Source organism: Hydra vulgaris, chromosome 15 (genome assembly GCF_038396675.1).
Source record: "Hydra vulgaris chromosome 15, alternate assembly HydraT2T_AEP".
NCBI classification, from domain to species: domain Eukaryota; kingdom Metazoa; phylum Cnidaria; class Hydrozoa; order Anthoathecata; family Hydridae; genus Hydra; species Hydra vulgaris.
The window spans coordinates 40,352,967-40,378,305 of record NC_088934.1 but is presented as its reverse complement, the minus strand read 5'-3'; the positions used below and the strand labels follow the sequence as shown (position 1 = coordinate 40,378,305).

At 27.5% G+C, this 25,339-nt stretch overlaps 1 protein-coding gene across 4 annotated transcripts in view; it reads right to left on the bottom strand.

The window, feature by feature from the left end:
- Positions 1-23,778, bottom strand: part of LOC136073695 (uncharacterized) — an 88,180-nt gene extending 64,402 nt beyond the window's left edge. For 2 of the 4 annotated variants that reach the window (XM_065820375.1, XM_065820376.1), the window contains exons 1-8: positions 23,056-23,778; positions 19,605-19,798; positions 6,804-6,947; positions 6,350-6,721; positions 3,232-3,472; positions 2,915-2,993; positions 1,175-1,421; positions 789-1,035 (exon numbers count right to left, since the gene is read on the bottom strand). In XM_065820375.1, the coding sequence (XP_065676447.1) occupies positions 789-1,035; positions 1,175-1,421; positions 2,915-2,993; positions 3,232-3,472; positions 6,350-6,721; positions 6,804-6,947; positions 19,605-19,798; positions 23,056-23,342 (1,811 nt within the window). In that variant the 5' untranslated portion in view covers positions 23,343-23,778. The remainder of the gene's footprint in view (positions 1-788; positions 1,036-1,174; positions 1,422-2,914; positions 2,994-3,231; positions 3,473-6,349; positions 6,722-6,803; positions 6,948-19,604; positions 19,799-23,055) is intronic. The other 2 variants (XM_065820378.1, XM_065820377.1) reach the window with 2 other exon arrangements.
- Between the last annotated feature and the right edge of the window lie 1,561 nt (positions 23,779-25,339).

The window sequence follows — 25,339 nt, the reverse complement described above, 5'->3', positions numbered from 1 at the left end:
ACCGTTTTTTAAAACTAAACGAGCACTGGGGAAGGCACAATAGTGATTCAATCAGGCTAATAATTTTCTAAAGTCTTTCTTAAGATAAATAGTTTTTAGTATAAAGGTAGAATAAGTGAAACAACTGGTTATATTTTTTTTTTGAATGTCTAATCAGTTTTTTATTTACAAGAATAATAATTAAAAATTTAAATTAATTGTGCCTATATATTATATATGTATATTATATATAAACAATATATACAAAGATAAGTTGTAAAAACCTCAGTGGATCTTAGACAAACTTCCCATAAAATCACAAAAGAAAAGTCCCAAATCAATAGCAATGTTTTAATAATATTCATTCCATTTAATATATATATATATATTTAATATATATATATATATATATATATTTAATAAAAAAAGATGGATCTTATGTATTTTTTTATTGGATGATGAAAATGTTTATAAAAAAAATCAAATATTATTTTAACTTAGTTCAACTTTTTAAGCAAAAACTATTTATTTTTTACTAAACTCGTGATGTCATTGTCACATTTACATTGTGTGAAACACCTATGCCAATAAATAAAAAATATTAATGATAATTTTTTAAATATTGTCAATCATTACAAATGAGATGTTATAAAATAATTTCTCAGTTAATTTTAGTTACTAAATAATTTGTACTAGTTACATAGTTACTAGCTCATTAGCTTTTTTTATTTTGTTATAATTACTTAATTATCACATATGTAAAATTACAAACTATAAATGGTTATTTTTAAGTGAAGTAAAAAAAGTACCAATCTTTAACAAATTGAGCATCTGTTATATTATAACGAACAGCACTACATTTAAACCAGAGATTTTCTCCATAAGAGCCGTCTGCAATATTGGAAGACTTAAGTTTTCCCTCATTAGCCATCTCTAAAGCCCAGCTTTCAGCCTTTTTATTTAGATCACCATCAAGCTTTAATGGAGGAGCAAGATGAACTTGACGATAATAATTGTGAAGTTGCAATGCTTTTATTCTGACTTGTTGTTTAGTATCTTGAAAAAAAAATTATTGTATTTCACATCATATTATCATATATCATATAATGAGATAACCATCATATATACAAAGGAGTTTTAACTAGATGCTAAAAAGCATTTGAGCAAGAATTAAACTTTTAATTCCTTAAACTACCTTCATCTACAAAACCAATTCCGATAGCAGGTTTTTTAGCTTCTTCTATAACTTTAGGAAGATTTTTACAAGTAGTCTCTTTATCAAACTTTCCTTTCTTGACATTTGCTTCAAACCCTGAATCAAAGTTTCTGTCTGAACTATACCGACAACAATAGTATGTACATTTCACAACTGAATTATTTCGCAAGATTTTATCAGCAAATGCACGACCACAACCAATAGATTTAGCTGATGACCATAACACCTTTAAGTTAAGTTTAAACATTTGTGTAAATCCTTTTACCGCATATAAAATTAGGTTTAATATTTATTACCTAATAAAAGATATTTTAAATAATTTAAAATTATTTCTAAAATTTTTAAAAATTTTAATTTAATAATAATACATAATAATGTATGAAATATATATACATTCACACACAAATACATACACACGCACAAACATATATATATATATATATATATATATATATATATATATATATATATATATATATATATATATATATATATATATTTATATATATATATATATTTATATATATATATATATATATATATATATATATATATTTATATATATATATATATATATATATATATATATATATATATATATATATATATATATATATATATATTATAGTGTACATGTATAGATATACATTTTGCATGCAAAAAAAAAAATTTATATAGTTTTTAAGAAATAGAATCCAAAAAATAAAAAATAATTAAAAACTTATTGCTGCTACAACCCAAACCTTAAGTCGATATAGCAGCAACCCCCGTGCATTTTCTCCTTAAATCAGTTGATGTATGTACTAAAACCCTGACAGCTCCCTAAATCGATATAATAATAATAATTAAATTCCTACTCTAAAACACAAGCTTTGACAACAAGGTTCCTACCCAGAGAAATAAGTTGATCATGGCACTATCAGAATCATGGTGAGGATAAACTAAGAACTTCTTGGTTGCAAGGCGAGTGCTATACAACCACATCTCAACACCACCACCACATTTCATAACAATAATGATAACAATTAGAAATGATATCATTATAATTGCCTTAAACTTGTATATGATGTCAACTGCACCCTGCAAACGCCTTATAGAAGACTTCATAAATATTGATTTAAAGAGCAAACAAATTCCCACTTGATCTGTGTTTGGATGCTCTTTTTACTTATTAGACAGGCATTGATATAATTTCTTGATGTTCCTTGATATAATGTTTGAGTCTCCTGGCTTTTTACTTTTTTTTTACTTAACACTAACTTACTGGTATGATTGGAAACAGCCCAACCATCAGCAGCCAGTTTCCAATCTGTCCAAACAGTTTCCAATCATGCCAATAAGTGTTGAGTATAATCAGAAGCATACACATAACAAATATAAAAATATAGGAACATTGCAAGTAACAATGCAAAAAATTTTGCAAAAAATATTACAAAGCAATAGTCACAGATTATGTGTAAATGATGAACAAAGGTTATTGCAAGTAATGGAACAATCAAGTCACAAACAATCATATTGAATGTTGTAAAAAGTCACAGATCATTGTGAATAGTGTAATGGGATAGATGCATTTTTATGAAAAATTAAATATATGCATATATGTCACATAAAGTAAATAATGTAATGAGCTGCATGTAATGAGCTATATGTTTCTACAAAAGCACACATAAAGGTTTTAGTATTTTATTACTTTTTAAAATAGCATAAAAAATGACAGACCTTACTAAAATGAAGAACATCTTTAGAATTTGAATCTTTGATTGGAAAATGAACTGATGACTTGCAAATCTCGCTATACCTGCAAAAAAAATGCAATAAAACTGATCAATTTAATCAAACATCATGTTAAAAACTATTTTCTGTTAAGTCTTTATTTATTAAACTTTGTGAAAATAAAATAAAAATTTCAAGTGATTATAATTAATCTGTTATTGCACTGTTCTATATATATGTATACATATATATATATATATATATATGGTTGCTGAATACAGAACATATATATATTCAGGGGCTATTAACTAAATATAAGATACCAGTCTGAGATTGAATCTTCTACTGGTGCAATCCCATTTTGCAAACAGTTGTAGGCCAAATTCTCTCCTATATGTCCAAGATATAAAAAATGTTCTAAGTTTCCTTGTAATGCATTAAACTCAGCTTGTTTCTCAGCCTCAGCAGCAAGCTTCGTGCTCCATGTCAGAGCAGGTGTTTGGTGCACTTTAACTCTCAAGGTATTATGTAAATTTAATGCTACTTGCTGCCATACATCTGGATCTACAATTAAATTGAATGTTTATTTTATATATATTAAATTTCATATCTTTATCATTTTTGAAAATAGTGATTAAATATTATTAATTGATATTAACTATTTAAGTGCACATTTCTAACATTTCAAATTTCTAAATGTTTCTAATATAATAAAGTAAGCAAAACTTATTAGTAATTTATTTGGTAAAAACTTAACAAATACTAAAAAAACATTATCAATGAATACTAGTTTAAAATGACTCAAGGCAAGGATTTACCAATATGGACAAAAAAATATTTCTCAAAAAATTATTATATAAAAAAATTAAAATATTATTGAACACATGTATATTTTAGATTAATCTGAAACATTATAACCTGAATTTTATTCTTCAATTTTATTAGATTACATAAAAAAGATTTTTTTTAAATGAAGTTAAAATTACTTTATCTTTTTCTGGTTCTTTTTAATTATTTTTTTAATCTGGTAATAAAGTGTAGCGTTTATTAAAAAAATTCAAGCAAACCAAGAAAGTGTGTTTATATACATATACAGTTGCGAGCAGTGAACTGTACACAGCAGTAAATTTCTACGTTTTTATTTCTTTGCACCTGAATTTAAATAAGTTTTAATAATTTGCATTATTACTTGAAATATATTGTAGTATTTATGTTATGATCATGACTTATAACTGTTTATCTTTTCTTTTCAGTATTTTAATTAATCATTTGGAGTAAAATGGACGCTGAAGGTGATAAAAGAAGAGACGTGGATTTATCTGATTTTTTACGTGGACATATTTTTGCTTTAAAATTTGATGCCCTATGGAGTTATCAAGACATCACTGATAAGTTAAATATATCAAGGAACACTGTAGCATAATGTTGTCAACGATTGAGCAATGATGACCCCAAAGAAAATGGAAGATTGAACTGTGGCAGCAAGAAAATAACTACTGAATGAGATGAACGCCATATGGTAAGACTTGCTCATGCAGATAGATTTACCACAGCTACTCAAATCCAGCAAGCACATTTTCCTGATATATCTGTGCATACTGTTAGACGCAGATTATGTGAAAATGGATTAAAGGCTCATGCACCACAAAGAAACCCATACTGAATGAAAGATTAAGAACTGTAAGATGTAAATGGGCACAGGATAACTTACACTGGACATTAAAAGATTGGACCAGAATTGCATTCAGTGATGAGAGTAGCTTCTCCTTATGTAGTAATAGTGTTCAGTATGTGCGTAGTCATATTGATTAATTGTATGATAACAAGTGTGTGCTATCTCATGAAAACTGAAGTAGGGGAAATTGCATGATCTGGGGAGCCTTCACAGTGCATGATTACACACCTCTGTTTAGAGTACACAGTGGCGCATTGAATTCTCAGTGCTATATTCGCCTACTACAAGATGTCCTTCAACCATATCTACCTACATTACTACCCAATGGTGGTCTTTTTCTGCAGGAAAATGCTCCTGTGCATGCATCAAGAGTAACAAAAGCATATCCGGAGAACCATGCTGTAGGTGTCATCCCTTGGCATAGCACAAGCCCAGATATGAACCCAATCGAGAATGTGTGGGGCCATATGGAGCAGATTCTCAAGAGAGATTATAAGCATCCAACTGGTTCTGATCAACTCTTTGCATTAGAAGAAATTTGGATGGATGTCATGAGAGATGCGAATTACAGGAGGAAATTGATTGACTCCATGACTAATCGTATTTCTGTCTTGCGCGATGTTTCAGGTGGCTATACGAAATATTAGTGCACTCGTTTGTTAGTTCAATTTGTTTTTCTCCTCTAAGTTATGGATTAGTTATGAAATAAAAATACAGAATATGTAACCATTGAATTACAAGATGAAAAGATAAAAGTAACCAAAATTACTGCTGTGTACAATTCACTGCTCGCAACTGTATTTATATATATATATATATATATATATATATATATATATATATATATATATATATATATATATATATATATATATATATATATATATATATATATATATATAGAACTCTTATATGATGTCAGAAAGTTTTTTTCATATTTTGTTGACAAAAATTAAAAATTAAAATGCAAGACCAGAATTTTTTTTTTTATTAATTGATAGACTGCCTGCCCCAACCAAACCCTCAGTCGATGTAGCAGCACTCCCTTGCGAGTCAGGCTAAAAGATAGTAGATGTAGCAGCATTTTGTTGCGAGTCAGGCTATAAGATAGTCGATGTAGCAACACTTTGCGCATGATTTACAGTAAAAAAAATAAAAATAAAAACATTTTATTAAAAAAGATAAAAATAAAAACATTGTTTATATTATTAAAAACATTCAGAATGTTTTAAAAACATTCTGGTCAATTAAATTTGCATTTTTGTGGTTTTTTTAAAAAACGATTAATTTGTAATTAAATTAACGGTTTTTAAATTAATGTCGGACGAAAGTCAAAAGTAATTAAAAGTGACGTAAATGTTGGCATAAGAATCATTTTTTTCCTTCCGTGCTTCCCAAATGCAACAGTCTATAGAACTATATATATATATATATATATATATATATATATATATATATATATATATATATATATATATATATATATATATATATATATATCTGTGTGTGTGTTTTAAACATGTGCGTCCTCCCTGACCCCAAATGTTAGGGCAATAAGCAATTAAGCTTTATACTATTACTATCCTAAACCTATTTTATATAACTTTAATAACTGATTTCAAACTTCATCTAATAATATTTTAATGTTTGAAAGTTATGAAAAAAAAAATTTTATAACCCTCTTATTTTGGGTAGGGTGGAAACATTACACAGTCAGTTTACAGTATCAGGATTAAAGCCAATATCAACATTATAAATTCTCTTACAAGCATCAATATTTTTTTTAACAGAATTTTTAAATAATGGCATTTGGCTGGCAAAACCAGATCCCATTCGGTGGATTGGAAGAGATGGTGAATAAGTAGAACTCAAAGCTGCTGGAGTTTGGGTATAAAATAAATCTTGAATATTAGGATATGGCATGATTTGATCAACAGGCATCTTAAAAACAGATCTGGAAAAAGGATTCAAATTATTATTATTTAAAACCATCCAATGAGCATTAACCACAGGGGAAAAAGACTTCATTTGTCCAGTGTTAGAATCAATGATAAATTTAGCGGGAACTTTATAGAGAAGTGCTCTGCGATCTGCATTATGCGGCATATTACTTTTGCTTTTTCCATGCATATGTTTACCTTAAGAATTTATCACCAAAAAAAATTATTCAAATGTGTAGTATAAAATAAAATAAAAAAAGAATAGAATATGCTTGCTTACCCAATGCTGATCTTTTTCTTCTATTTTTTTCTTGTAATGCTTTTTTGCAATATTTCGCTGTAGTATTGGATGGCATAACATTTTTATAAAAGTGAAAGTACCTGCCTTTAAAATTGATACTTTGAATAGATTCTTCAATATTTCCTGAAACAATAATTTAGAAACAATTTAGTAACAAAAAAAAATTATTGAACAAAACAAAACAGCAATATTTTTTTACTTTAATGGAGATTTTAATTTTAAATTTGTAAAATTTAAATAAACTTTAACTTTTTAATGAGGACTTTATTTGTTTGTATGTATTTATAAGTTTTTATTTGTCATGTTTATTAATGCTACATATAGACAATTTAAACAAAAAAAGGTATTAGTTAGACTACCTAGAAATATATACTAATATATACATTTACAATAGTGCAATACCAAGTACTTACTAAGTTATAAGTATCAATTTACAGTATACCAAGTTAAAGCACCAACAGTATTGTAAACAAAAGTATAGTAAATAAATAAATATATAACATGGCCTATTGTATAACATGGCGGTATTTGTTACCTTGAAGGAAAAAAATTAGTGTGCCAAAAAATTACGGGTTTGAAGTTTACAAATAAAACAATTTAACACTATTCAGATGGTTTAAACTGCATACATTTTTTAAATATAAGCAAGAGTTTATTTTGCAATGCCGAAAAAGTGTTGTTGTTGGTTGTAGGAAAAATTATAAGTGAAAGATTGAAGAATGCTCCAGTAACAGCAACCTCAAGCCATACAAAACTGTCTTTAGTTTGCATTATAGCAATCATTTAGAACTTTGAAATTGTTGGATTAAGTTTGTCAACCAAGCTGATTGGAGCCTCACAGAGAACTCTGTGATATGTATTGATCATTTTGATTATAAATACTTAAAAAGAGGTAAACGTATAACATTGAACTATTCTGAAGATCCTATTCCAACAATTATTTACAGTTCGTATATATAACCATCCTTTGCTAGATAAAACAGATGATTTCAGAAAATGTGATACAATTAAAAACATTATAGAACTTAATATAAGTTTTTGTCCAGAAGGATTTTCATTTAAAAGAGTTGATAACCATGTGTTATATCTTTGAATTTTTTTTTATGAAGGTGATGTTACTAGACATGTAGAGTATTACGATTGATGAAGACTTACATATAAAGCTACATTTGAAAGGTATGCAGTTCCATTACCTAAATGGTTTTGAGAAGGCAGTGTTTGTAAATTGACCAGTGCCAGTATGCTAATTAATTTTTTTCCTTTATATACATGAAGTTGCAGAGAAGGTATCAAAAAGTATATTACCAGAGTTATATAAATGATCTCTTTATAGGATATCCAACCTACACAAATAAAATAATTAGATTTTCTCCGATGCACAGATATACATCAAAACAGGCATATATTTTGCTATTAGAAAGTTTCCACTTCTTTTGTTGTCTTACTTAAAATCACTTTCAAAAAGTGGCATTGATCCAATATCAGGATTATTACTTTTGGAAAATGGTAGTGTTAGTTCTGACTGTGTTGCTTTAATTGATGAGATGTATTTACAAAAGGGTGTCTAATATCACAGAGGAAGTTTGATTGGTACTGATGATGATAGTAATTTCTATTTGGGTCTAGTTGTGTTCATGGTGGTTAGCTTAAAAGAATCGATTCCCTCTGTTATTAAAGCCTGTCCAGAGTTTTAAATTTCTGGTTCTTTGATTAGTTCACATATAGAAGAAACATCAGTAACTTTATATAAAGCATCTTTTAATGTACGAGCTATAATAATTATGCAACAACTGCTTCACCATTCAAGATTCTACGTTTAAAATTTGGTGAACAAGATAATGGCATATTTTATGGGACACTGGGTTTACAATTTATATGACAGTGTTCATTTACTAAAAAATATTAGAAATAATTTATTAAGTTCAAAACGGCTTTTATTTCCACCTTTCAATTTTATTGAGTTTGATGATATTATTCATGTTGAAGCCGGTGAAACTTCTTGGAGTTTATTGCATTATGTTTATGAGAAAGATGTATTGTTACCTGCTAACTTAAAAAAAGCTTTCAAATTATCTGTGCAAATTTTACACCCTGAAAACAACAATGTGATCCTTTAGCTTTAAATGTTTTTGATGAAACCACCTCTGCTGCAATCATCAGCTATTTTCCACAGGAAACTGCAGCTGCTGGATTTTTAAAGCTTATTAATATTTGGTGGACTATTTCTAATTCAAAGGTAATGTTAAACGCAAATTATAGGAATGGTTATGCAGCTATTCCAGGTGATAAAAACCACAGTTTTTTCAAGATTTTGCAATAGGGATTAATGAATGGAAAGAGATATAAGAAAATATACTTTGTCTGTTCAAACAACTAATGCATTAATTACAACACTGAAGGGTACTACAAGCCTGATGGAGGATTTATTTTCAGAAGGATATAAGTATGTTTTATCTAGCAGGTTTCAAACTGATCCATTAGAAAGACATTTCAGTAAATATTGTCAAATGAGTGGTAGATGTTAATGTTAGTTGGTTGAATCAATAATTTAAAGACTAAAAGATTTTGTAGAGAAAAAATAATAATTGCTAAAGTAGCTAAAGTAAGTGCTAAAGTAGCTAACTTGGATTAATGTGACTATGATTTATCATTAGCTAATTGTCTAAATAGTTTAAGGTTAAAAATTTTGGTAATAACAATAATTAGAAATTTAAGGCTAATCAAGTAAATTATTTAAACTACAATAAAGTCTTTAATAAAAACCTTCAAGGTTTTGATTTTGATGCTAAAAACTTTATAAAATTGACCCACTAATTTTTTTGCCTTCAAAGCAACAAATCCGGCCATGTTATATAGTAGGGCCATGTATAACAAGAAACACAATAACAAAGAAACTGCAATTCTAAGTAACAGATTAAAGCACATATAACTTTGTTTATTTTTTCATATAAAGAAGACCTTTAAAAGTTTTTTAAGAATGATGATGACGTTTATGATCTCAATGGTGATACAAATGATAATCATGATAATGATTATGACAATGATGACAATGATGATGATGATGACAATGATGATGATGATGATGATGATGATGATGATGATGATGATGATGATGATGATGATGATGATGATGATGATGATGATGATGATGATGATGATGATGATGATGATGATGATGATGATGATGACGATGATGAGTCATTCTATGTCAAAATAACAAATATATATATTTTATATAATATGTATATATAAAATATATATAAATACATAAATATATATATACATATATATACATACACATACACACAGACACACACACAGACACACACACACACACACACACACACACACACACACACACACACACACACACACTCACACACACATATAAACACATACAAGTTTTTTAAAATAATAAATAAAACGCTATGTATATCCTGTTTTTTTTTTTTAAATCTGGTGATTAATTACAGCAAGATCATAAAAACTAACCACTTAAGAGAACACATTTCACAATTAAATTTTTTTTCAAGAACATTGATTTAGAATAAAGAAGAAATGTTTTCCATATTTTAATAATGAATTAATTTTTACTGAAGCCAGCAACTTTTTTTACTTTTACCAGTTAGGTTAAAAGACTATATATTGTAAAAAAAAAAAAAAAGATTGTATAATATGTCCTACATCTAATTAACATTGTTTACATATTTTCCAGTATGACATTCAGTTTATATAACTATTGTGTTTACAATTTTATGTAATTAGTTTTAAAAGAAAGGAGAACGATTGTGAATGTTAAAAAATAGGTTATTATACAATAACAACAAATAAATTGCATTTTAAAAAATACTTTGTAAATATTTTTGTTAAACACACACACACACACACACACAAGCGTTTTAATATAAAACACTTTGGCCTTTTATTTTTAATGCACCTTGATTATTAAGTATATTTTTCTAATAACTTTTTTCTGTAACAGCTTCCTGCCATAAGCTTATGCCATTAGTTTAAGCTGCTTGTATTATTGACCCAGACAAATTTAAAGCAGTGCTATGTTTACATATACTGCTATTAGATCTATGAAGCATGATGGTACTGCTTTTGCTTACAACCATGATTGAAACCATCTTATTTCAAAAGGTTAGTTGAAATAGTTTTTCAAACCATTGCAAATTGCTAATGCAGGATTTATTGAATTGTATTTAGATTGAAATGTACTTCTCTAACAATTATTTGAAATACATTTAAACTCATCTTGAAAATAATTGATGTAAATTTAGAAAAGTATACTTTTTCTAAAGCTGCATAGCCTCTGGCAGAAGTATGTTTAGAAACAGTTTTTTTTTTTGCTTGTAATACACATAAACTATATGTGTATTACAAACAAAGAAAACAAAAAGTTTTGCCTGATTTGCAAATTTATTTAAACTTATAACTTCGTTGATTTACAGTAATAATTAAAATGATTTACAGTAATAAACACAAAACTTATTTAATGATATGATATAGTAACATTAAATAACTATATGATATAATAACATAAATTACAGAGAAAAAAAAACTGCAATTGGAGACTTTCCTAACAATCGAAATTATATCCATGGAACGCACTTAACTGTCAATTTGAGACTTTAATATATAAAAAAATGATTAAATTTTATGGATTTAACTCATAATAAGTAAATGATTCTTTTATTAATTTTTCAAGTGAGTATAGATATATAATAAACAGTTAAAAACAAAAAACAAATCAGTGCCGCCGATATTTATTAACGCAAAAAATGTACTCGCTGCGTAACCATCCTGAGTCTTATCGTCTTATCTTAATCGCTCTGAATATCGTCTCATAGTGAATCGCTAGTGAATCCCGACACATGCTATGTGGCCAAAAGTTAATTCTTGGAATAATTTGTAGGTAATCCCATGCAAAGACGTATTTATATTTTTGGCGCCCTAGGGCACTAACTCTTTGAGCGCCCTCTTTTAAAATAACTGTCAACTTTGAAATAGGGTGATTATTAAAAAACAAAAACATTTTCAACACAAACATATAAGAAGTTAAACTCACTAAAATAAAAATAAAAAAAATCATAACTTTCTACATGACTTTTGTTTTGCAAATGTATCTTTAATGTCATCAAAGTTGATATCTTATTATTCTGCACTTACCATATTGATATATGGTAAGTGCAGAATTAATAAATAGAATTGCTAAACTATTAAAACGACCACCAGTCATTCCGACCTCAAATAAAACTTAACCCTCTTTAATGCTGAAAATGATCTCTCGGCTTAACAATTGTACGTTGGGTAGTATAGATATATCCTTAATGCTATATCTACTTATAGTAGTTATTGTATATTAAGGATAGTTATGTAGTTCTTGAAGTTTATCAGTTCTGATCATTTTATAAATATCTATTATAGCTTTATGTCTTATGTTTTCAGTTAAAAATTGTATACACTCGTTAGCAAATAACACTTCTGCGTTTCTATAAACTTCTAATGGATTTTATTATTTGAAACTTCTAATGAATTTTATTTAAAATTCTAATGAATTTTATTTTAAAATTCTAATGAGTTTTATTATAAAATTCTAATGAATTTTATTTAAAATTCTAATGAATTTTATTAAAAACTTCTAATGAATTTTATTATTTGAAACAAAAAGTTAAATTTTTTATTGGCTTCATCAAAACTTTCTTCTTTCTAGTTAAAAATGCAGCTTCTCAATAATAGCATAATTTGTGAGAGTCTCAAATTTCAAAATTTATTTCTCCTAATCATTTTTCATTTGCATTTAATTTTCTTTTTCTTTTGCGTATCGTTTGACAAGTTTTTTGTCCCGATTTATAAATTACTATTTCTTCTTCTTCTTCTTTATCTTCTTCTTCATCTTCTTCTTCATCTTCTTCTTCTTCTTCTTCTTCTTCTTCTTCTTTTTCTCTCTCTCTTTAATACATATCGAATTAATGATTCGTATAAACTTACAACTGTTTTAAATTAATCTTAACTGACTGCAATTGTTTACTAGTTTTGTTGAATCTTTTTCCTATACAGTGGTGTACACTGGATTTTTAGATGTTTGAGCTTAGACACTTACAGGAATTGTGCAAACTCCAAACTTTTGTATGTTTATGCTTATATCAAAAAAGAATGTTTTGCAAAAAATTGGGGTGAATGGAGTTTGGGAACAAAAAACCCTAATTTTTGGGCCCACCCGGCCCTTAATGTGGGAGCAATGAGTTTATAAAATATTTTCTTTATTATTTTTATCTAAATTTATATTCATCAACAAATTTCAAATTTCATGCAATAAGGTCTTATTTTTCAAAAACTATGACCATATAAAGTTTTAACCCCCCTCAATTTGAGGGGGCTCTAAACATTGCAGGGTCATAAAAACTGAACACTCTAAAAATTCAGTGTACACCACTGCCTATATCATCCCATAATGTGGCCATTAAAGGTGTTTCAAGACAATCTAATTTTAAATATTGTCCATCAGCTTCTGATCTTGTGATTGACCTTTGTGATTTATCATCTTTGATAAAAGACAGTGCATTAATTACTTCATTCCAATTTTTGTTTAAACTAATACTTGCATTAGATCTTGGTGACCATCTGGTATCTGTTTTTTCAGTGATATGTTTTTTGTTTTTATTTGATTGTTCTGAGTATTTCTCATCTATAAGTAGCAGCACTGAAAAATTTATTCATATTTTGAAGCAGAACAAAAAATTCAGAATTATTTCTGTTTCATAACAGTCCACTACGCATTCACCAACAAGATTTAAAGAGTGTGTCAAGCATGGTACAAACGTAGCTAAAAGATTAACTTCTTAAATGCAAGCTTGAAGACATGTATATTACCAATCATATTAGACGCATTGTCGTAACCTTGACCACGACAATTGTTTATATCTAATCCATGCAATTCTAAAACTAAAAATATAGCTTCTGCTAATTCTTTAGATTTATGACCAGAATTGGATAAAAATTCTACAAATCTTTCTATCGGACAGCCATTCTTTTGAAAATACCGAAAGAGGAATACAGCTAATCTACATGTCTAATATCAGAAGTAGAATCAATACTGATTCTACTTCTGATATTAGTCAAAAAATTAGCTTTCTTTTTTTCTTTTACCATTGTTGCATGTTATATGTTATATGCCATTTTACCATTTTACATGTTACCGTTTTATATGTTACCATTTTACCATTTTAAATGTTACGATAATATTTAATTATTACCATAATTTTAAATATTACCATAACCATTTACATTTTACATGTTACCATTTCGCTTTTACCATTTACATGCTATATGTTCTATGCTAACAATGTTATATGCTATATGTTAACATTGTCTACCATTACCTACCAATGAACTGCTCATATGTATTAAAAGATAGGTACAATGTTGAACCTTTTACTTTATTGCCAAACTTCTTAATATGCTGTGCTAAAAAGGATTAAAATGAGAAACGTGACTCTTTTTACAAGATCAACATTTTTGCATGAATAATTTGGAAGTGGACTTTGATCGCATTTTGAGTGATATTTTTGATCGCCTTTTGAGCGATCATATTTTGAGTGATAAAGAATTTGGATATTTAGCAGGGCTATGAGTCAATCTATGATTTGGTCATGATAATAAAAACAAAAATTATCGTGATAATGATATAAAATAACTATATTACGATTTTCCATATTGACTGCTAGCGCCCTATCGAAGCTTGGCGCCTGGGGCCAAAGCCCCTTTAGCCCCTCTCTAAATACGTCTCGGATCCCATGATATTATTAACCTCCTACTCCGCAGTTAAAAAGTCCAAGTAATAGTTATGGCATGTGTTCCTAAGTGTCGAATCTTAAGCGCGTAAGTGAAACTTTAAGTCCTATTTTTTCAAACAAGTTTCTCAGTGTAACAATAACGTTTAACAAATTTATTGTGAATAAAATATAGGTCTGTAGTCTGAAGGCGCACACTAATGACGCCGTTATACTGGGCCGTCCCGAAGAGATTTTAATCGAGGGTGGGGAGGGGGGGAGGGACGTATCTGTTTTAAGCCAACTAAAGCCAAAAAAGCCTCAGAGTTTTAAATGACTTGCTCCTTGTAAAAGATCATTAGTATTTGATAAAAAAAATGAATTAAAAGCAATAATATCAAAAATAATAAATCATGTTTAGTAAAATACCTTTTTGTTATTCCCCATTTTTATTAAAATTGATTAGTAATAAATTATTGCTGTTGTAATAAATTATGCACGGAAATGCGCTATTATTTTGTAAAGGCTGTTATAAATATTTGCAAAATACTCATACAATACACATACAAATACATACACAATTTTGAATAGATCTATTGTTAGTAGTGGTTCTAGTGGAGTTATTTATAACTGTGGTGAACCAAATCCAGATCCAGGTCCTTCTACAAGCACAAGCTGTGAATATTTACAAATAACAACCAAAACTAATGAAACTTCTGATTGAGAATTTACAGATAAGTCATTGGGTGGTTCACAATTAATTAACGATGTTACTTTATGAAAAATTCTTTCAAATAATGATTGAGTATTGGATTAAAATTTATTTACACCCAATTTTGTTTATTTCTTACCTTTCGAAGCTAATCTTCATTTATAAATTAAGATGGATACATATATTGTTGTAGCCTAGGGCCTCAGAAAGAGTAAAATTGACCCTGAATTTCTCTCATGTTAGTAAATGCAAAAAGAATTCGTTAATTTTTGATTCGCGAATAAAACATTGTTTGCCCAAAGTGTTATAATGTGGAGCAGAGACGGATCCAGGTGTTTTTGGTGGAGAGGGGATGTTGAAATATTTTTGTATTTTGTACCATATTTACGTCTCCTAAAAAAAAGACCCTAATTTCTATGATGTTTTTCGGACTTTCAGATGGGGGTCTAAAAGTCCCCCAACCCCCTGAATCTGTCACTGATATGGAGTGAAAATACGCCATTTTTTGAGGAACAGTTTTAGTAGTAACATAATTTTCAATTAAATACCGCATAATTATTATGCAAGTTAACCAATCACATTCTACTTTTAAAAAAATTATCTAATGATATTGTTTCAATATGTCATAAGCAATTAAATTTGCATCGCAAAAAGATGAAAGTTTAGAAAAGTTCGTAAACAAAATTTAGAGTTAGTTTACTGTTATTTTTATATGTTGTACTTTTTAAACAACTAATAAAAAATTTCTCGTTTAGAATTGAAGAATTAAATGTCTAAATAAAAACTGGTAGTCTATCTAACGGATTTACAAAAAGTATTTCGTATCTCTATATTTATAATATAATTTGTTTTTAAATCCAGCTAAAATACTACAACACAAAATAAAACCCCGGAGAAATATAATAAGTTCCTTGCTGAAAAAATGTTCTTTAAGAACGTAACAAACCTATAGATAAACGCGGAAGCAAAAGGTAATATTCAAACAAGTAATCCTAACTCATTTCATGAACCAAAAATTGTTAATAAAATCTTCAAAGGAACTGTTCATAGAGCATTAGACTTATGCTTTGAAAAAAACAAAGAACAAGTCCCCAACGGTTCCACATCTGCAAAAAAGTTATTTAAGAGTTATTAAAGCATAAAAACTTTTGTTTTTTTGCTAGTATTTACAGAGAAAAAAAATGCGGCTTTTCTCTGATCTTGTATAAGAACAAGAAATTATTGCAACAAACGAAGTTTTAAACGCTAAAAGCATATTTCTTCACGTTATACCAAATTACGAACGTTCAGTTTGTCTTAAACTATATTTCGTCTGGCTTTTGCAGTTAATACCTTTGGTTTTTATTAAATATTTCTCACAACGATTTGTACTATTTAATACTTTTTTTTAAATGTCGCAAATTATGTTTTATTTGTAGTAAACTTTAAACAACAATTGAAACAGTTGTTGTTGATCGAGGAATGAAGGCCTAAATTGATTTTAGTATCGATAGAAATGACGCGCTGCTTGAATACCTAAAAGGTCAAAAGTCTGTGACAATTCATGTGCAATGCTGTAAAATGTATAGTCGGAAGAGTACTACTATTGCGGCATTTAAAAGACAACAACATATGGATTAATAGATGACTTGCGGATGTTTACATTCTCGTTTTCACAAAATCACGCGTGCGCATACTTGTAGGCAGAAAAAACAAATAATCAGAAATTATCCAGCAAAAAACATTAAGATGTTTGTATGTTTTGTAAGGAAATTTATTCACTTATTAATTTTTTAACAAGAATTAAGTTATTTCAACTGGTTGTTGTGTCATTAGTTACTCAAAAAAATGTAAAAACTAACGTTGATTTAAAATTTATAAAGTTTCTTTTTAGAAAATCAGCTTTTAAATAAAAAGACATAGAGACTGGAGCCATCCATAACATTTTATAACATTGAAGTTGTTTCAATTTTGATTCAAAAAAGAGAAGGAAAAAGTATGCTGAAGTATACAAACGAAGATCTTTATCGATATTATGATCTACGATATAGAGCTTGATAACTATATTAGGCACTTCAACATTTTTTTTTTAATGTAAAATGAAAACAAAACAAACAACATAAGTTAGAGCTAAACATTAAAAGTTAAAAAATAACAAACTTATCGTTATATTATTATTAGTCGAAAACTTATGCAACTTTTAAACCATGAAATTTAAGATTTTTTTTTTTGTATGACTTTAGAGGTATTTAGCGATTTAACGTTTTTAAGAATCACATCAACGTTTCTATCACGTGAGTTCTTTTACAAAAGTAACAATAAACAAGACTGTCATTATTTAAAACTAAGAATATAATACTAATAAAAATTATAGTAATTGGAAATTTAATGGCTAGAAAACAACCCACCTTTGACATAATAAATCTGTGGCTGTACTTTTTTTAAATATTTTATTTAATGATAATGTAAAAAGGTTTTTCCAAAAAAGTAAACTAATTTTAAAAATTAAATTTCCTGAAAATTGACGAGTTAAGTCTTGAAAATTGACAAGTGCTAAAAGAAATCAAAAAGATTTTTTCTTAAAAGTTATCTTTTCGATGGTAGGCATGTTTTTTGTGTGATCAATGCTTACTATTCAAAATTATGCAAACTATTAGGGTAATATAATGCTGTAATTGATTTTGTTATTAAAGTGGTAGACTACTAAAAAAATTCGAAAAAATCAATTTTTCAAAAGTTGCAACATTTTAAACAGTAACTATTGTAGAATCTAAAAATATATTGATATGTGCAAAATTTTTTAGACCTGAAAACATATTTATTTTAGCAGAGTAGCTTGGCTTCCCCTAGTAACGCTCATAGCAACAGCTTATTTTAGGTTAGAAAACATGGATTGTTTACCACATTTTGCAAACTCTTAAAACTCAAACCAGTAGCTGCTTCTTTGTTACTGCTTTTTCTATGTTGTAAAAAACATAGTCTGAAAGAACAAAGTTGTTGATTAGGTTTATAACTAACACAAATGTAAAGTAATTACTTTACAGTTGCATAATATACAGATTATGTTGAATAAGGTTTCTCTAATTTTAAGATTTGCAACATCTCGGTAACATTGATTCTTAGTAAAAAGTGTATAAAGACAATTTTTGTAAATAAATTCATGATTTAAAACTTTTGCCAGATCTAATTTTTTTTTTTTGATAAAATTTACCGTTTACGGGAAAAATATGAAAAACGGTTTTTTTCTACCTTTGACCTTAAATAACTTTTTTTGTAGATGCAGGATCAGTGAGGACTTTAAAAATTTTATTTATAATAATGTCCTCAAGATCCGTACCAAATTTCAGCTCGATGCGAATTATTGTAAACTGAAATGTCTATTTTAACCAGACTAAAGAGTTATTATGCAATTTCTTGAGACATAGTAAAACGCAAATAAATCTAAGGCAAGATTGTTCACGCATACAGAATTTGACAGGCCTACATAATAAAATTATTGCCAGCTTTACAAACTTTGTAATTAATTAAATGATTTAAGAAGAGACGCTATTATGATTTGCAAGCACGTTTAAAACTAATTTGAAATCATTAAGTTATACACTCAATTTTGCATAATGCACAATTATATTGCAAAGCTATTTTAGGCTGCCATATTCTTTAAGGTCATTTTTGTTGAGTAATAGCAAAGTATAAAAGTATGGAAACAAGCATTAATTGGGATAAAGAAAAAAGCATTACCTAGGGTAGTACTAATAAAATTAAAATTGAACCTCTTTATTGTCAACAAAAGCATGTTATACGTCATATACACTATAAAGAGTGTTATATTCATACCAAGGCTTTATCAGTTGAAATGAAAGTAACTATGACCTTAATATTTTTAATATGTATATTTTTTATTCTCAATTCTAAAATCACATTTTCCTCATTCAATCATCTTTTTACAATTTGCATTTTTTAAATAATGAAAATAAATAAATTTTTTGCAATGATAATTTTATTTGGTCAACTTTTTTATAAACAAAGTTTAGCTAATTTTGATTTGTTTTTTGCGGGGGAAAAAAAAGATTCAATAGTGAATTACTCTGATGAACAATAAATAGTCTGTCAGAGTGATTAACTACTAAAATCTTTTTTTGCTGAAGTTAGGTTTGTTTGTTTACGTTAATAATCTGCTTATATTTTTTGGTATAATATATTTTTAGTATGTTTTTATTTACTTAACTAAAGTTTTCTTAAGAAAATTAATTTTTTTAATAACAGTCTATTGCTAAAAAGAGTGCCAGATATTTATATTTTGCAATAAAAGCCTACCCGGAGGATAAAAAAGAGCGACAACGTATGTACAATTTGCCTCTTGCTCGTTTAAGCCTTTTATTCGGCGACTTTTTTTTCCAACTCCAATTCGTTTAGAAGCTTTCCAAACTAGTTGAGTAAATGAGCGCGTCTTATTTACTGTTGTGTTATTGAAATCGAAATCCATTTCCTTATTGCATACCTGGTTGTACCTAAAAGTATATTTAATATTAAAAACATTGGGCGTATAATTAAATTTAGTTTTTAAAGAAATATAAACTGTCCCTTAATTTATATAGAAAAGTTTATGCAAACGAGAAAGTTGATGAAATAAAAATTTAAACTCTAAACTAACATAGATAAATTTTAAATACAAAGTTAAATATTTTTTATAATCAAAATCTATATTATAAAAAAAAAATCTTGAAACTTTTAAACCAGTATATACCTTGAAATATTTGGAGTAAACACTGGAGCTTTAACAAATTATAAATTTCTATAAAATGACATGATTGAGCAAATTTTTATAAAATGGCATGATTGATACAATGATATTATTGAACAACTTTGTAGCAATTTATAAAGTATCAGAAATAATTTTGCATACATCATCAAAACTTATATCTTAAAGTTATGTCATTATAACTCATTTTGTAAAGATTGAAAACGCATAACCAAAATGAACTAAAAGTCACTTTAAAAAGAAAATATAGGGTTAAACTAAAAGCCATTAAAGACAAAAACTTACTATTTTTTTAAGTCTGAAAAACATTACATCATTTAAAACAGTATAACCTTTTTATGACGGAAAAAAAAAGGTACTTCAGGACTTATTTAAACCTTTATTTCATTTCATTAGCCAACTCTCCAAACTTTGATATTTTTGCAAATAAAAGAAGTATAAATTTTTTTTACTAAGGGCATGGCAATAACTTAGTACCCAGACCATATGGTACAAAGAACATTTTCATAAAACTTTTTATCAAATGTAAAGCTCTAATTATTAGTGGTTTACCAGTTAAAGTTTTTCAAAACTATTTCCTTTTCAGTTTTTTTGCTTCATATTTCATATATATGAGGAACACAAAGAACAGCTGCATACATTTTAGTTTAAATACTGATTAAAATTGCAAAAATACTTTTTTGGTACATTATGAAACTGTTAAAATACTTTATGTGAATAGCTCTAAAACTAATTATGTATGTATTTACTGATTTAAGAATGGTTGTGAATTATATATATATATATATATATATATATATATATATATATATATATATATATATATATATATATATATGTATACATACATACATACATACATACATATATATATATACATACATACATACATACATACATACATACATACATACATATATTATATATATATATATACATACATACATATATATATATATATATATATATATATATATATATATATATATATATATATATATATATATATATATATATATATATATATATATATATATATATACATATATATATGCAAATGTAAAAAATCTATTTATATAATGTTTTATACAGGATTGTTTGTAATATAAAAAAACTTTTCTAATAATGACAAGCCTTTTTTACTCAAGCTGTTTTGTTTTTAACTTTTTTATTTATGTTATTGTATTTAAAAAAATTGACAAGACTGAAAAAACACGGAACATATTGTCTTATCCAAGTGGAAAATTGGAAACTTCGGTTTTAGATTTGCCTCTCTTGATAATTTCTAATTGCTATAAATACGTCATCTTCTTCTTAGACCATTAAATATGATAGACGCAGACAGGGCCGTCTGTCATGGAAAGGGGTGGGAGGTGGGGTGGGTGTCGTGTGTTTTTATTGCCAGCTAAAGAAAAAAAAAAAGGTCCTCGATATTTGCCAACTATACTTCAAAATTTGCCAACTCAAATGCTAAATGTACAAATGTGCCAATTCAAATGCATATACAACAGCTTGGAGGAGGAAGGAGGGGGAGAGGGAATACCCCCTACATCCCCTTTCGGGACGGCCTGGACGCGGCTATTTTAGTATATCGTTTAAGTCAAAACTGTTTTGCATATATGACGTCACTTTGTGGCAAAAAACTAGAAAAACAAGATTTTATTTTAATTTTTTTAGGAAAATTCCTTTTATTAAAAATATATAGAATATATATTTTTATAGGATATATTTAAAAAAAGACTATATATGGTAATTATTATGTTATTTTATTAAAATTACTATTGTAATAAATACAAACTCTTATTCGTGAAATGATATATCTGTACCAGTTTTATATCTTTTTGAGCAATCAAAAAATGTCAAATAAATGCAAAAGCAAACTTTAAGTATAAATTTTTTTTTGCCATAAACTGACGTTACTGCGCAAATTATTTTTTGCTTAAGTTTTAGATAAGCGTTTTATAGCTAAGGCTGCGACTATGGTTTTTTATGGTCTAAAATTATCTTAGTTCTGCCATTTGTTTAGCGTTACGTGCAAACGTCTGTACGTGCAAGCGTCTTTATCATATGTTGAGTTTGCAGGCAGTATATGGAACAAGCGTGTATAATAAATCTATAAAGTGAGAAAACTTTAAAATCTTATATTAACAATTAGAAATCTTTTTCTATATAATTAATTTTTGCTACAAATATATAAGCAAGATAAAAAAAATTTCAAAATTTATTACGCTAAGGGTAGGTCTTAAAACCCCTAAAACGACTCTGATGACAGCGCACTAAACCACTAAGCTATCAACGATAAGCGTTTAGGAGAAAAATAAACCTAATTATAGATCTCTTATAAGCTCTACGTATGCAAAAAAAGGTGCGCATGTTAATTTTTTTGCTCTTAAAGCAATTTTTGAGAACGAATTATTTTACTAAAAATATTGAATTAAATAAGGAATAGGTATAGAAATGATAGGTGTGGAATAGATAAGTATAGAAATGGTAGGTTTGGTAAAGATGGATATTTTGCGGGTCCGGAAAGCTAGGATATATATATAAGATAAAAGTGTAAATAAGATCGGTGCGGAATAGACTTACAAAGACTTATATTTTTAAGGGTCAGCTAGTACTTTATAATAATAGAGTATGGCGTTAGTATATACTCTATGATAATAGATAGAAAAAAAATACCACAGTTTCGTTAAAATATTTAAATATAAGGACCAACATTTAAAATGTAAAAGTTCAAAGTTTACCAAACTAGCACTTTAAAATTTTTTAAAAATCCCTTAAGTTCGACTAATTAGTATTACTTCCCTGTGTTTGACTCATAATTTTAACTAATCATAAAATTAAATTTTTTCACTACTCTTTTTTGATACTCGACATAAAAATTGACACACCCTTATAATACAGCCTAATAAGATAAACAATTTTTAAAACATTTTTTATGTGAATTAGCGTAACGTCTTGTTTTAAATGTTAGCAAAAACTAATCAAATTTAATTTTTTTTTTACCATGCATTAACAACTTCTTCGGCTCGTAGTTTTTTTTTGTAATCAGCACATAACATGAAAGTGATTTCACCGGGAATCGTAGGCTTGAAAATATTTCCATCTTTTGCTATTGCATTTGCTAAATGTTGAGCCTTTGCCGTGAGAGTTGAGTCAAGAATTAGACTCCCTGCTTCGTGTTTCTCTCTGTATTCATTTACCTTTTTTAAAATATCTGCAGTAAATTTACGGGCTTCATTTAACGAGTTGAACCATAGCAAAGTAAATAAAAATTGGAATACTATTTCCATTACTTGATATTAAATATTTTATTTAACAACAGATATAAGCAGCAGTTTTATATTTTAAATTTGCATATTTCAAAAAAGTGCAAATTTAAGGGAATCCTGAAGCAGACAAGTCAAACTCGTCTTCTGTATGTTAGTTTGTACTAGAAAGCTTTTTTCTTGTTTCACTTGAATAAATATGAACATCAGAAGTAACGAAATCGAAGCCTTTAAGCAAACGATGAAACCGAAACCAAAAAGGTTAGCAACCTAGGATGCTCTTTAAAAATATAATTATGTTAACTTTTTGTTTTATTAGGTTTCTTTGATGCAGTGTTTTTTGTAGAAAAATTTTTCTTCCCAGTTAAACTTAAAAGCTATTCGTTTAACAGTCATGTTAACAAGAGAAAACAAGAATAAAATATTTTGAATATACTTTCAATATATATTCAATATTATTAGTTTTGAACTCGTGTTTAATAAAGTTAATCACAATCGTTGTGATGTTAATCACGTGTAAATGTGTTAAACATACTTAATCGCAAACGTTAATGTGATTGTGTTCAAAATAGTTTATCACAAACGTTAATGTGATTGTGTTTAACAAAGTTAATCACAATCTACAATTATTGCGTTTATGTTGCTGTTAAATAGCAATTTTCAAGCCAATTAAAGTGAATACATTATTACTCATCCCCCTCAAAAAATTGATTACAAAAAGCATAAAACTAACGGGAACAAAAAACTTCAAAATTAATGAAATATTTTGAAGTATAACTTATTGAAACATCAACTTGGTATGATCACTATTAAATAATAAAGTTATTTATTAAATGGTTAGTTATTAAAAACTTACGCTAGCTAACAGTATATTTTCTCTTTTTATTCTCATATTCATTTGTATAAATCTATCCAAACTTTTAGATTGATTTATTATTTTTTATTCTCTTTTTTTTTTGTGGTTATTTTCTCATCTAAGCTTATGCTAAATTACACTTCTAGTTTATAATGTGCATCTATCAGAGTAATAACTTTTTTTACCAATAAGATATGATTTTTTTTAAGTCTTTAAGTTAAACATTTTTTTTTTTAAATAAAAAATCCTAACAATCCAAAATACCATAAAAATCCTAAAAACCCAAAATACCATAAATATATTGAAATCCAAGTTTGGATTTTAATGTATTTTTAAAAGAGAGTTTTATGGAGTTTCCATAAAACACGTTACGAGATAGGGGGAAGGGGGAGGGGGAAGCAATTATTGTGACGATTCGTTACAGGGAGAACAGGGAGATGAACTCGGTTTTGCGACGCAACAATTTTTTTTTCAAGTTTCAAATCTAGAAAATTCTATTGATTAAATGAGTGCCTAGTCTAATAGATTAACTCTCAGTTCATATACACTCGACTGCGGCTATTCCAATTTAACAAAAACTGGAATTGACTTTTTTAAATTCGCCTAAATTTTATTGGAACTAACTTTTTAAAAATTGACTTAAATTTTAGTGGATTAATATAGACTCCGCTGCGTCTACGGCTTTACGAGCCGATATATCATCGATGGAAAAATAATTAACAACAATAGAATTATCAATTAAAAATAATATTATAATAACTATTAAACAACAATAATATAATATTATTATATATAGTATAATATATAAATATTATAATAGTTAATACGCATTAGCGTATTAAATATTATAATGTTAATATAACCTGCACTGCATCACTTTCTATTGCTAAAGAAGTCATTTAAATTATATATTTGTCAAAAACTAAGTATACCTTTGGAGGTTATTTGTCCGTTTAGTCACTGCTAATTTATATAAGTTTATATCGAACTATAGGAGCGCTAAAAAGAATATATACACTCCACTTCCCCCATACTAACTTATAGCCTGCTGCCTCAATGGACTGCCACTACATCGACTGACTAGCAGCAATCTTTTCCTTCATTATTTCGATAATAAAAGAAAAGATAATAAAACAACTTACAAATAAAAAATCAAAATTCAAAA